Source organism: Thermobia domestica, chromosome 7, assembly GCF_964235325.1.
Source record: "Thermobia domestica chromosome 7, izTheDome1.hap1.1, whole genome shotgun sequence".
Classification (NCBI taxonomy): domain Eukaryota; kingdom Metazoa; phylum Arthropoda; class Insecta; order Zygentoma; family Lepismatidae; genus Thermobia; species Thermobia domestica.
Window position 1 is genome coordinate 76,189,142 of NC_137460.1, and position 14,355 is coordinate 76,203,496.

The 14,355-nt window shown below is 35.3% G+C and overlaps 1 protein-coding gene across 3 annotated transcripts in view; it reads right to left on the bottom strand.

Moving 5' to 3' along the window:
- Window positions 1-14,355, bottom strand: part of LOC145690204 (uncharacterized) — a 300,212-nt gene that overhangs the window by 180,082 nt on the left and 105,775 nt on the right. For all 3 annotated transcript variants that reach the window (XM_081764867.1, XM_081764866.1, XM_081764868.1), the window contains one exon: window positions 5,498-5,592. In XM_081764867.1, coding sequence (XP_081620993.1) covers window positions 5,498-5,592 — 95 coding nt within the window. The remainder of the gene's footprint in view (window positions 1-5,497; window positions 5,593-14,355) is intronic.

A 14,355-nucleotide genomic window follows, 5' to 3' on the forward strand; every position in this document is an offset into this window, starting at 1 on the left:
GTGGGGGAATTGCCTCCCTGCTCTTCCCAAATGACGCTGCTGTTTTTAAGTAATGAGAATACATTCGTAGAGTAGTGTAGCTTACCATTAAACATCTTCCTTCAATGCACATGGTCGAAGTTCGACCCGCAGTAAGATAAAAGTTTCAATTTTGGTCAACATTTTGCTTCAATTGTTAATGTACTTAAAAGAAAGATAGTCCATCTTCTATTAAAAAGTGTAGCAAAAGTTTAACTGCAACCAGTGCTGACCATATGTCATTTAGGTAATGTGTTTTTTAGTTGTTAAAAATGCCTTGTTCTTTGCAGCACCATGATAGCATGATTATTATCCAAAACGCAACAGTCCACAATGAATTACAAATCGCTAGAACTCTTGGTAATACAGTAGTACGAAAGAGCGACATTAGGGCGCTCTGTTGGCATCCCAAGCGCATGCTATTTATGTTCGAAGAGTATGTTGTGTGCTAGTATGCATTATAGACCTAGATAACATATGACATACGAAATCAATGAGTACCATGACATGTATCTAACTTTTGGAGAATGTCATAGCAACTCTGCTGCAGCAAATAGAGTAAACGCTCCAATATATCCAGAAAGGTACCACCCACGTCCATGCGTCTTTCTTAGACTAGACCACAGGCTCCGAGGCACAGGGAATATTAGACCGGGCCCAGCAACTGACAGATGTAGATATCGCTCCCGCTGTACTCCAGAAACAGAGGAGTGAATTTTGGAGTTAGTGTGACGTAGTCCTAATATAAGAATGCGACAAATTGCTCAATTAGTTAATAGATCGCCGACTCATTTGGAGTACCCTTCGTAACTATCAATGGCATCCATATCATCACAACAAAGTTCAGCATCACACAGAACGCGATCGTCAAACGCGGGTTGATTTTTATACTTGGCTCCTAGAGGAAACCAACCATGACCTTGATACTGTTAAGACACATTTTATGGACCAATGAAGCTAAATTGACACGGATGGGTTCTGTAATAGCCATAACCACCACATTTGGGCTAGAGGAAACCCGCACTCGGAGCCACCAAATGAGATGGAGTATAATTGTATGGGTAAGTTTAATAGGCATTAACATAATAGGTCCATATCGCCTCCCTCAACGTCTGACAGGACAGGAATATTTATATTTCTTTCAACAGGTCTTACCTGCACTACTTGAAAATAGACCTTTTGAAATTCAAAGTGTCACTGTTAGGTAGTGTAAATACTTGAGCAAAGGTATTACTTTAATTAACTTTCCAAATCTGATAGTAATTACTAATAAATGTCGATACCACCTTCTTTTTACTGCCTACCTTTAATTGACTTATACCACTACATCAATTCACTTGTCTACCACTCTAGACATCCAATTAAATAGGAATCTTCATATATTCCCAAAACTATTATACCATAACCCTCAATTGTCAATTGCCACTCTTGGCTTATCAGCCTAAATAACAATATCTTCAGCCACTTATGGCCCCAATCTAACATCTAAATAATTTCAGCTACTCCTGGCGCATTTCCGACATCAACACAAATACACACAATCTATATTACATGGTAACGCCCTTCATTTGTTCATACAATCTCACAACACCTTGTCTGATTATTCCTACGAAACACCTTGTCTGATACTTTTAGATAATGCCCAAGCTTAACTCACAAAACCCTAACATCCTCCCGGGGACTACCGAAAGAAGAAAAAAAAGAAAGAAAGAAAGAAAGAAAGAAAGAAAAATAAATTAAGCCTTACGTAATCATAACAAAGACTATCACTACGTTCACGAACACTTTTTTTTTTTTAACAGTTCCTCATTATATTTCTCTTCTTTTTCTCTCCAATCTTTTCACCCGTTCTTCCACTTCCATAATCTTGTCATTCATCTCCTGTATCTTCTGATCCCTCGACATAAACTCAAGAACCATAAAATGTAACAGTTCCTGCTTTTGGTTCAAGATCTGCTCCTCTTCTTTTTCACTTCCTTTACAGTGTCCGGTAGTTTGCGCGTTTCTGTCCAACATCTTTTTTCCGACAACTTCTAGGTCTACTAGATCTATCATCCTTGTTTAAGTTCTTGCGACTGACTCCTACATGTTCTATTTAATAAACCTTCCTATGCCACGATCTCCTTCTGTATTTGAATTTGGTAAACCATTATCTGTTGTTTGACTAAGTTCTTGACTGTTTTCAGTCACTTGTAAAAACATTGTCCCTGGAGTCAAAACCTGATCGGCCTCATCCACTCTTTTCGGTCCTAAAACTTCTGCACTAAGACCAGCTTCTTTCGATTATGTCTTCCTGATTGCTGTGATTTTCTGTCAAATCTTTCACTTCCAAATGGTTCCTTACTCTATGTGTGGCTCGTAATATACATGCTGATGCGAAGTGGTGCAACTCAGTGTCGCGAAAATAACGCTTCCCATAAGCTGGACACTGCTCTCTTATATGTGATTTCTTACATCTGTTGCATCTAATTGGACTTTCGTTTGTCTGACTTGGAGAGCGAAATGACGACGAATATTAAGATCGTTGAATCATTCTTCTTGGTGTACCTAGACCCCTCGACATATAGCTATCTTGATTTTGTTTAGCTTTCAACGCCTTGATTTCTGCTTGTAATTGAAAAATTATTCGAATGTTGGGATTATGAATAACTGACTTGGGCTAAAAGTGTTTCAAGATAACACTATGCTAGTTAAAAACAAATGAAGGGCGTTACTAGGTTGAAATATTTTGTGTTTGTGAGAGTTTGAACTTATGTAATAGTAAAATGTGAAAGGAGTTTTCGTGTAGATATTATTGTGAAAGCTAACAGAATTCGGTTATCAAGGAGCCTTATGGTATTGAAGTTGTGTGTTAACTAGTTAAGTTAATAAAATTGTATTTTGAGAAAAACAGTTATATAAATGTTCGAAGAAGTCATTGATAGTTTGGTAGTGGAATGATTAATTGGTATACTATAAATGAGTAAACTTATTTAGAAGATCAATAACTAAAAAGATTATCTCTTTAATTAACAGTTAAACAGATTGGCGTAGTTGTTAAAAGTGAACTATACACTTTTGACTAGGAAAATGGCTTCATTCAGTAATTTTGAACCGTTTAATATTGAGGCAGGTCGTATCCAGATTTATACCGAAAAGGTTTGAACAAGTAGCAATATCAGCATCTTTGCCAGAGGACAGAAAAACTGTAACATTTCTAGTTGTTATAGCTTGCCAGGCTTATGAGGAATTAAGGAATTTGTGTGCTTCTGTAAAACCTGCACAGAAGACGATGGAGACTTGAAAAAAATATGCTACAGCACTACGGAGTGAAAAGTGATGAAATAACAGAACGTTTCAAGTTTCATAAGATCACTCAACTAGAACACCAAATGGTTTCTCAATTTTTGATGACTTTAAAAAATCAAGCAGCATAATGTAATTTTGGATCTTGCTTAGACCATTCCTTGAGGGATCAGTTTGTTTTCGGGATGAAGAAAAATCTGGCAAGGACGCAAGGACAACAGACACACTAAGTTTACAGTAGGTAATTGATAATGCGACAGCGGTAGAAAACACTGAGGACCAGATGACATTGTTTAATAATGATAATGAATAAAGGCAACTTCAAATTAATCTAATGCAACCTCGCGGGATAGCAGGAAATAAGAAGCTGTAGGGAAGATTCGTTTATACAGCAAATGGTAGTAGCTCACCAAGTACAAGGCACACATCAGTTTATTCAGCATCGTTGGATTCCTCCAGCAAAAGTGTAAGAAAGATTACCAAATGCAAGAATTGTCAGCGTTTTCACGTTAGAGGAGAATGCCCGGCGTATGGAAAGAAATGCTTTAAGTGAACAGGGCTACACCACTTCGCCCCGGCACGTGTACTACAGATATTAGATAGTGAAATAAACGAGCTAAATATAGAAGAACATGGAGTAGAAAGTGAGCAAGAGTTTGAAAAACAGGTTAAACTTGTGGATATGAGACCTTCAATATTGGCCAAGGATCACGTACAGAATTTATATAAGGCATTAACACTGGAAACTTTGCAATATCAATGCTCGAGTGAAGTAAACAAAGAATTATCTTATAGCTCAGGGAATGACTTAAGTAATAACGGTATAGAAAAAGTAAATATAACTTGAGATGTGTCTAAAAGGGAAAAATAACATTCACAAAAGTAAATCCAAAAAGAAAAGTAAGCCAGACAAGGTACAAGCGAATACTAGCAATTATAACTTGCTGACAGATTCAGAAGAAGACGGCCTGATGTGCAAGGACAGAAAATGACCAGGTACATACTGGAAGGACTATATAGATGCTCATTAATATTAAAGATTTGTTACTTTATATACAAATAAATCAAGAAAAAATGAAATGAAATCTCTATACCGGCTGGGCTGAAGGAGACGGTGATGATGAGGAATGAATGAAATGGTGGAATGAAGAAAATGGCAGGAAACGGGAGAACCCCCCAAAAACACGCGTCTACCACAAAGCTCACTTGGAGCGAGATGGGATCAAACCAAGGACACCATACACCACAGGTGAATGCTCTACCACTAAGCCACCGCGGGCTCCAAATAAATCAAGAGATCCTAGCAGTAAATACAGTATCCCTAACATACTACAAAACTATAAATACGGATACATGAAACCAATAAATGTACGAGCTTAACAAAAGAAAATAAAGATGTTGGTGCTTTATTACAATTATGCGAAGCACAAAAGTAAATCCTTAAATCTAAAATAATACTCAGATTGATAATATGTCATAAATACATATCTACATTAATAACTGATTAACTAGGTTCGAAGTGTAGACACATATAATAATAGTGAACAGGCCTGCGTGAAATGGTTGTCATTATTGAATTTATGACGGTCATCGTGGCTCGTATTTTCAACAATGAAATGCTTACAACAATGGAAATAATGAGGTAATCAAATGGATGATGCACTAGGGATTGTAGCTGTGTAATCACTTCACTTGCGTGATATGGCATCTATTGCTTGATTTATGGCAGATATATCGTGGCTCACGTTTTCAACAATTAATGTTTGTAATAATGAAAATATTCATTTAATCAAAATTTTACAATGATAATGCACTAGACCATGTAGAGGCATGCTAATATTCTGAATTTAGTTTTATTGCATCTGTAAATGAAGTAGTTATTTAGATCCGAAATGTTATTTATTTCCTAATATAATGCTATTGAGCTACGATTGCGCCATCTGATGTCCGAGCTTTGAACTACTTGCAAGTAAGGACAAACCTCAACAGAAAATATGAACAATGAATCAATCAAAATAATTTTAAACCAAAAACGGACCACAGTGAAGTGGATATCGAGAATCGAACACGATGTCTTCTAAACATTTATTTTATGAGCAATGCTTTTCTTCAATGTACATACTTTAAATTAATATATACAGTATACGCACATACACATCAATAGCGTAAATAAATAAACAAAACATGTACATACCTGGCTTTCTCCAGTTCTGCGCTTTCAGTAGCAAGTTTATCTTGTATTTGGTAACTTTCTTCTAAACGCTTCTTCAGAGATTGCACTAGTTCACACTACAATAAAATAACAATTTTAGACATAGATATTTATTTTACGTAGGCAATTTAATGGCAAATAGTACATTACATTTCAAGTTCAATTTTAAATACTCATATTTCATCCGCTCTACTGAAGAGAAAGTCAATTTTTCACTATTCATTTTTCCACATCAGTTACATTTCAATTTACATGGTCACCAGTAGAAGGTAAAATTACACTGCAAACTTCCAACTTCAGCATTAATAAAAACTGATTATCAACTTTGGCGTTTAACAGTATACGTTTTACAAGTATAATCTTACAGCAGCTATATAAATTGTTCAGTTCGTCTATTTTTCTTCCCACACTAGTATATATTATTTGTTGTTTAAATAATTATGCATTAATTAGATTAATGTTTGTATTCAATATAGTATTAAATTGCAATTGATAGTAGTCCTTTCTGACAGCTCGCTGCGTGCACGTGGTGTTCAATGCTGTGTTGCCAGTTTTTGCGTCAGGTATTGAAACACGAAATTATTCACTGCAAGTAAATCTCAGTTTTACAAAATTAAATGACACAAAAGAGAACTAAAAAGAATGCTCTCAATAACGAGCAGGTCCACTTCTCAAGTTGACATTCGACTAAAATAATGTGCATTTGTTTATATTCAAATTGGCAACGTGTAGAAACGGTGGAAGGTTTACCATTGCAGAGCGAGAGAAATGAACCACTACAATTGGCTGAACGTGCTGTTGCTATAGAAACAGATCTTCTTGCCTGATTGTTATGACCATATGCAAGAAGGCAAAAACAGAAAAAAGCGAGTGTCAGAAAGGACAAGATGTATCAAATGGACTGTACACATTACAAAAAACTTACCTCCATCTTTAATGTCTCGAATAATAACAAAACTTGTATCCTGGCAACTACAAACAATTTCGAATCGTTATCATAATTACAAACAAAGAACTGCAGTTAATATAAAATCTTGGAAATAATCAACTACTAAATTAATATTAATCAGAATATGTCAACTATATTTTATTTTCTTCTTCTTCGTCTTCTATCCTATGCACAATTTAAAAACAATTTTTGTCCTATTGCTGGATATACACAATCTGCACAATCTGTACATACACGTTATCGTTGTACAAGCTACAAAAATGCCTCCTATAAATAGACCTCGTATGCTTTTACAGGCAGACTTCGAGAATGACCACTACACCTAAACGACGGTACTAAAGTGTACCATCCCTCCCCCTTTCGATGTAAAAGATATGTTCCACGATTTTCTACGTAATAGTTATTCCACTTTGACACATGATGTGTATGTTTATTGAGGCTCTCACATAATCCTTAATGTTTGAAGTTAAAGTCATTCAAAATTAAGAGCAATAACCCCACCCCACTTCATCAAAATATATATATATATATACGAGGGCAGATCGGAAAGTAACGCATAATATTCTTTTTTTTCTCCCCAGGTATTGCAGCTAGAATAGTGAAATTGCACGACGAGAGAGTTCGAAGTTTGATCTACAGAGGGTATTTTGTTCTCCTGTGCAGCTCTAGCGAGAGAAGTCTGAACTACGAAACAAACATGGCGCGCATGTTATTATCGTCCAGGTATGAAGACAGCGAGGTATGGTTTGATTTTTGTGAGCCAAAGGGAAATTCATAGGAACATGCGTGACGTGTATGGGGACGATTGTATGGACGATAGCAATGTCTCCAGGTGGTGGCATTCTTTGAAGAGGGCCGTGAGAACCTTAGTGATGCGCCACGCTCCGGGCGTCCGGTAACAGCTTCAACACCGCAAAATATCCGCGCCATCAAGGCAGCAATTTTGAACGACCGGCGTGTACATCTGCGAACCTTATCTCAGAAGTTCAACATTTCTTATGGTGTGGTGTACGACACTGTCCATGACATGTTGCAATTTCGTCAAGTTAGTGCTCGCTGGGTGCCTAAGAACCTAACAGACAACCACAAGAGCCAGCGAATGATGACATCTTGGATCACCTAACGTGTTACGCCACAGAAAGGCACGACTTTCTGAAAGGGATCGTCACTGATGATGAGTCGTGGGCGTACCACTACACGTCCGAAACCAAACAGGCCTCTATGGAATAGAAACATGCTGTTTCCCCAGTACAAAAAAAAAAAAAAAAAAAAAAAAAACTGTCTCAATCTGCGAAGAAAGTGCTTGTGACAGTGTTCTGGGTTATGTTTGGTGTGTTATTGATGGACTTTGCTGAACACGGGACCACTGTAAATGCTGCAGCCAACATTAAAACTTTGGTTAAGTTGTGTCGTGCCCTTCGTGACAAACGTCGCAACATTAATACTGACGGTGTCAAACTTCTTCATGACAATGCCCTTCCACACGTTGCTGCTCCTGTCCGTGAGAAACTCAACAAATTTGGGTGGGAGGTGCTCGAGCATCCTCTGTACAGTCCGGACCTGGCACCATCGGACTTTTATCTCTTTGGTCCCAGTAAGAAATTCCTGGCCGGCCAACGCTTTGCGACAGATGCGGAAGTGAAATCAGCAGTCCGCAAATGGCTATACTCCAACTAAACGGACTTCTACGAACAGGGCATCTTGAAACTGGTGCCACGCTGGGAGAAATGTGTTGAGAAACTGGGTGACTATGTAAAAAAGTAAGTCAAAGATGTAAGTTCACTTGTGCTTTGTTTGGTTTTGGTACATATTAAACTTGAAAAAAAAAGCACACATACACATACATTGTGCGTTACTTTCCGATCTGCCCTTGTATATATGTTCTACAATAACTTTCGTAAAATAAAATCATTCGATTTTAGTGAAATATGGCCTAACTTTTTTTAAGAATTCTCAAACGTATTTACTGATGAGGTTAAAATGGATCACTAATGAGAGTTACCTCGTTTGCAAATAAAGTACAGTAAAGCCCCGATTATCCGCGGAATTTGGTGGAAAGGGTACCGCGGATAGCGAAAATCGCGGATAACCCAAATACAGACTAAAACTGATGTGCAAACACGAAAAAAATACAGTATTTCAGCCTAAAAACTATTTTTTATTGTTTGTATTCCTCGGGTCGCCAAGGTCAGTGATCAGAGAATGCGAAAGCCATGATAAAACAAAAGAGCAAGAGCCTGCCACTCATTTACAAATTCCGAGAAAGCCTATAGGATTACGATGCACAATAAACCTGTTAGTAATTTTCGATCTTCGCACTGTAGGGCCTACTGTATTTTCCCGGTTGTTGGCTTAGTTTTTTTTTTTTTTTTTTTTGGTTCGCAATTAACCCCTTTAGTGCTCGCTCGCGGACTCTTACTCCGCAGTGAACAATGAATTTTACTGTATTTTCATGGTAATTTCGTAACACTATTCCGATTTTTGTAAAAAAAAAACAATATGTATTTTGATTAACATGAGATACTTGCTCACATAATTCAAGGTTAAAATTAGTAGATTGGAAAGGTGGATCATTCTCTTCAATAATGCAGAGGATCATGGTATACATCCTACATATACTTTCCTAAATGAACTAATCTTTTAATAAATATGAGGTAGTTCTGTAAGCAGAGCCGTATCAGGACCATATCCACGGAGGCAAGGAGGGGCCTAAATTTTTACTTCTCTCCCCTAAAATTTTCACGGTAGACTTGCAAATGAACTATAATATGGTTGGATCGGGAGCTTCTACCATCCTTTCTCCCTACACTTTTGGGCTGGCTACGAGCCTGGTAACAATCGGTAATGCAAGTGGTGAAGTGCATCAGGGATCCGCACGCGCTGTTTGAAGCTCATACTACTTATTGCTGAATACTCAAATTACCGTTATTCATTCTGTATATAAAAATTCTGTTATGTATATGAATTCTGTATGTAAAAATTCTGTATTCATTCTGTATGTATATTAAAAAATTTCAGATTAATAGCAAATTTGTTTTGATCCTCATACCCCTATTGGCAATGTAAATTTTCAATTTAAATATTCTTTCATTATTTAGATTTTTAAATAATACTTTTTATATTGACGTGTCTATCGTGCTTGGTACTTTTAATTATTATATCTTCAAAATCATTTGCTAATTAGGAACACCCACAAATACCCTTCTGCACGGGGTTTCAAAGAGATTTCTAATGGCACTGTTCATAAGTTGCACGATGATTATTAATTGTTATCCTTGCCCAAAGGATATTAACTCTGACTACTTTTCTTTCTGAAAGTGCATAAGAAAATTCAAGTACTGCTTCTTCATCGTTGTTTGGCCTTTATATAAAATATAATAATAATAATAATAATAATAATAATAATAATAATAATAATAATAATAATAATAATAATAAAAAGGACTACGAATTGCTCTCTTTGTAGTACCTTCAACTCATCTCACAGTCAATGATGAAGTGGCTGTAGACAACAATATTCGTTAAAAAAATGCTTACTTCAAAATCACGCAAAATTATTTAAATGTGAATCTTTCGGAAAAAGTTATTGCCTTCTTCAGCACTTTTTCTTTTTAGTTTAATATCCCACAATTATGCACTGAGGCAAAGGGGGATGGTGATAATGAGACAAACAATAATGGTGGAATAAAGAAAGTGGGAGGAAGCAGAAGAACCCCGAGAAAACCCACGCATACAATGTTTATACATTTAACACATATCTTTTCAAAAATAACGTTGTCTGAAAAAAAATGTGCTCAAGAAAACAATGACTTTTTGCAGAAACGTTCAATTTAGATAATTTTGAATACTTTTCGGATAAGTATTTTTAGTGAATATTAAATATGCATCTTAATAAATCGAGTAGCCTTTTGTAGAAGATATAAATTATCGTCTTTCACGTAAATTATAATAACTTAAATTGCTTTTCAGAACGGGATTGGTCAATGGTAGTTTTGAAAAGGCATATTCTGTGACCTTTTAATAAAACCTTTTAATTCCATACAATAGATAGATTATATTTCAGTTTCATTTTAGCTAGAACTTCCTTGCTTTTTATCCTACTTTCTGTTATTGTCTAGAACTTTCTTGTTTTTGATCCTACTTCCTGCTCAAATTATTTAATTCTTGGTATGAGCTCCGAAATTTTGTCTGAATAAGTTCTGCAACAGACTACGAACGAAATTTACTGACATTTACGATGCGATCTAACAAAGCCTCGACAAGGATGCAAGCTCCATGATGGAGTATCAAATTACTGACTCCTTTTCCAGGTTTAAAAACTTGGAACATGCAATTTGTTAAAGAGTTCTCAAAGGAAAATCATTTATACATTGCGGTATTCATTTATACTGATCCTAAATTTTGGTCTAGTTTGGGAATCTCTGACATATCTTTTAAATTAACTCATTTATTTATTGCCAGCTACTAAATTATAACCTTTCAGCAGTTAGAACCAAGGTTGTTTCAACAAAAATGCAGCGTAAATTCCATGAAAATACACCGTGTTTCAAAAAGAATGATCCCATTTTGGATGGTAATAATTATGGAATATGGGACGTGCCGGCAACGAAATGAGTGTTGTTTGAATGGGTGTGGCCTAGAATTTCAGAAGATCTCCGTTAGATGTTAGTCAATGCGTCTTTTCATTTAGCAGTCAGTCAGAAGTAAGATGGCGTCCGCTCAACAGAAGGCGTTTAGTGTGCTGCAGATTGTAAAGACTGAGTCAGTGATTTCGGTCCCCATGCGATTTTTCCTTATGGGGATATAGAAGAAGTGAAAAACAGAATAACAGCGGCCATAACTGCTGTAAACGCAGATAAATTGTGTAAAGTTTATAATGAAGTTAGCTATCGCCTAGATGTTGTTCGTACTGCTGCTGGTGGACACACTTAGCATTTGTAACAGCATAACAAAAACTTGACGATTTTGTGAGTATTTTGCAATTTATCCAATTTTTGTAGTATGTATTTATCAATAAAAATGGATTTTTAAAATCAGGTAATTCTTTTTGAAACATCCTGTATTATTTGCAATATTTAATTCTGGCTGAAAAAGTAAAATAGAACTTATGAAAAATATGACCTATCCTATTTCCTCTGAAAAATAGAAAAAGTAAAACTACTTGAATCTCTGGTCTCCACCCAGTCATATTGTATCAGATTGTACCCTCATACGCAAAAAATAAATAAATAAATAAATAAATAAATAACTCCATGGCCTATGGAACCCGGAGGTTCAGTGCCGCGTTCACAAAAGCTCTCCACTGACTTCTATCCTTAGCTAATTGCATCCAGTTTCTACTTTGTATTCCTATCTCTGCGAGATCCATAAAAATAAATAAATAAATAAATAAATAAAATAAAATAAAAATAAAAAAATTTAAAAAAAACGCGTATACTGTAACCCACGATTTTTCTCAATTATTCCATTTTCCTTACGTTTATGGGCAAAGTTCAGTTATTAGTAAGAGGAGATAATAGAAAGCAATCCATCTAAGAAGATATTTCAAAAAAAAAAAAAAAAAAAAAAAAAAAAAAAAAAAAAAGGATAATAAAATAATAAAATAAGCAAATAACAAAGCAAAAACCAAAATTATGCTCAGTTTTGTGTATACTGGCAATAATGCTTTCGAGGGAATTTTTCAGTAGCGGAGCATGACTGCAGAGGGAATTTCATGATTGGTAGTATCGTAGTATCCAGAAGTTGAATCAAGGAACTAGAAAGTGGAGTAAAATAATGCATTTATTGGTTTAAGCCTAGGATGTAAATTGTCTGCCAAATATAACTTAGCTTCTGTAACCAAGATGTTGTACGGAAATATAGGAACAAAGAGGAAAACTGTTTTCTTAAGTTTGGAAGTGACATGCTCTATAGCCATGAGCATTTATTTGTTAAAAAAAAGACAGGCAACAAAACGTAGTCTCTGCAGTCAAGTAGGTAGAGTGGTGGGCTGGTAGTTCTTATACTGTTTTGACACCAGATTTAATCCCATCCCATCCATTTTACTTTTTTTTTTTTTTACAAAACATTATAGAAAGTGTATAATTTTTATGTTAATAAGAACCGAAACAATATAATAAGGAAATAACTTTTTGTTTCCTCTAATGACGTATTTGTTCAGAATTAGTGTACTATTAGTAATAGCGATTGTTTTCAGTTTATAGTATGGTATACCTATTCCTCCCCTCTCCGGATACTTCAACTCACTTCGAGTGTGTCTACGAGTCAGGAAGAGAAAAAAAAAACATGCGCGATCTACAGCCTTACAGTCACAGCTGAATGAAGTAGAAAAGCTCGTTGTCATATAAAAAAAAAGAAACCTGATGTTAAATTATTGTTCTAGTGTGTGTGTGTGTGTGTGTGTGTGTGTGTGTGTGTGTGTGTGTGTTTGTTTCATTTTAGAGTTTTGACTCTCTCTGTCTCTTCTTTTTATCATATCTACAAGTGTAAGAAATGCAATCGTAAGTCTGTGTAAGTAATAAAGAATGCTTTCTTTAAACAAAACTAAATTATACAGCTCTATTTGTGAGCAACATGAATGCTTCCAAAATATGCCATGATATTAACTATAATCATACCGTTCTGCCGAATTATACAGTAGCGTGAAATACTGATAATAAAATTATGTAACAGGCATAAGTTTTTTTCTAGCGTGACAACACTTTAAACAAAACAAATTAAATTTTGGGGATTACGAATTACCACTTCACGTGTCGGTGTAGGCCTATTCGTTTTCACATTTGAGCGACGAAAGAAGAATGTGTGGTGATAGTTATAAAAATCGAATACGAGATTTCAATGAATTCAAGTTACATGGCCCTACATATCGAAAAAATGATTTTTCGATGTCTGCCCATCTATTCGTCTGTCGGTTTGTCATGCTTTTACATGCACTCAATTAGAGGCCATACTGTTCAACGTATCTGGACCGAATTCTAGGCATAACGTTTTAATAACATACTATTGTTTCGAATTTCATATCCTTTGACACCTCAAAGTAAGGGTAGTTTGCTGAAGGATGAAAATTTAAAATTCAATTTTCTCAAAAAAAAAAAAAAAAAGAAAGAAAAAAAGAAAGCTGTGACGATTTTATTTATTTTTTTATAAATATAGCTATATTTTATTAACAACTCTCCACCGTAGTATCAATCATTTTTCTGAAAAAATGCATATGGTGTAATTTACTGTTTGGTATGCTTCTTTGTGCTCAATTCTCTCAACCACATTTCATAAATAAACGTATCATTAATAACCTAACAATATGACAACTCGTCCGCTATGTAAACATTCAGAAGGTGTAGTTTACTCTTAGAGTGAGCTATCCCCCGATGATTTTACCATTAACGTCTCAGGTAATTTTGTTCATATTTCGTAAAGAAATGTTTCATTAATAAACTAACATACAGCATAAATCGTTTATCCCGATAACATACAGATGTCTTCTCAAGGGTTGATTATATATATATATTTTCTCAGTAATAACTGAGACAAATTTGTAATTTCAGCAAAAATATTTTCTGTAGTAATCTTACAATATGGCATAAATCGTTTATCCTCAAAATTAGAGATAGAATAGTTTACCTTTGGGGATAAGTTATTCGCAATGATCTTCCCAAAAACAACTCAGGAGATGTTTGTTGCTCATATTTAATAAATAAACGTTACATAAATAATCTAGCTATATGGTATAATTCCCTCATCCTGAAAATCTAGAAGTGGTATATTACTTTTGACAGTAAGTTTTACCCTGCGATTTTCTCAAGAACAACTGAGGCGATTGTGCTCGTATTTCATAAATAAATGTTCTATGAAAACATTAACAATATAGCACAACTCATTTGTCCTGAAAAGA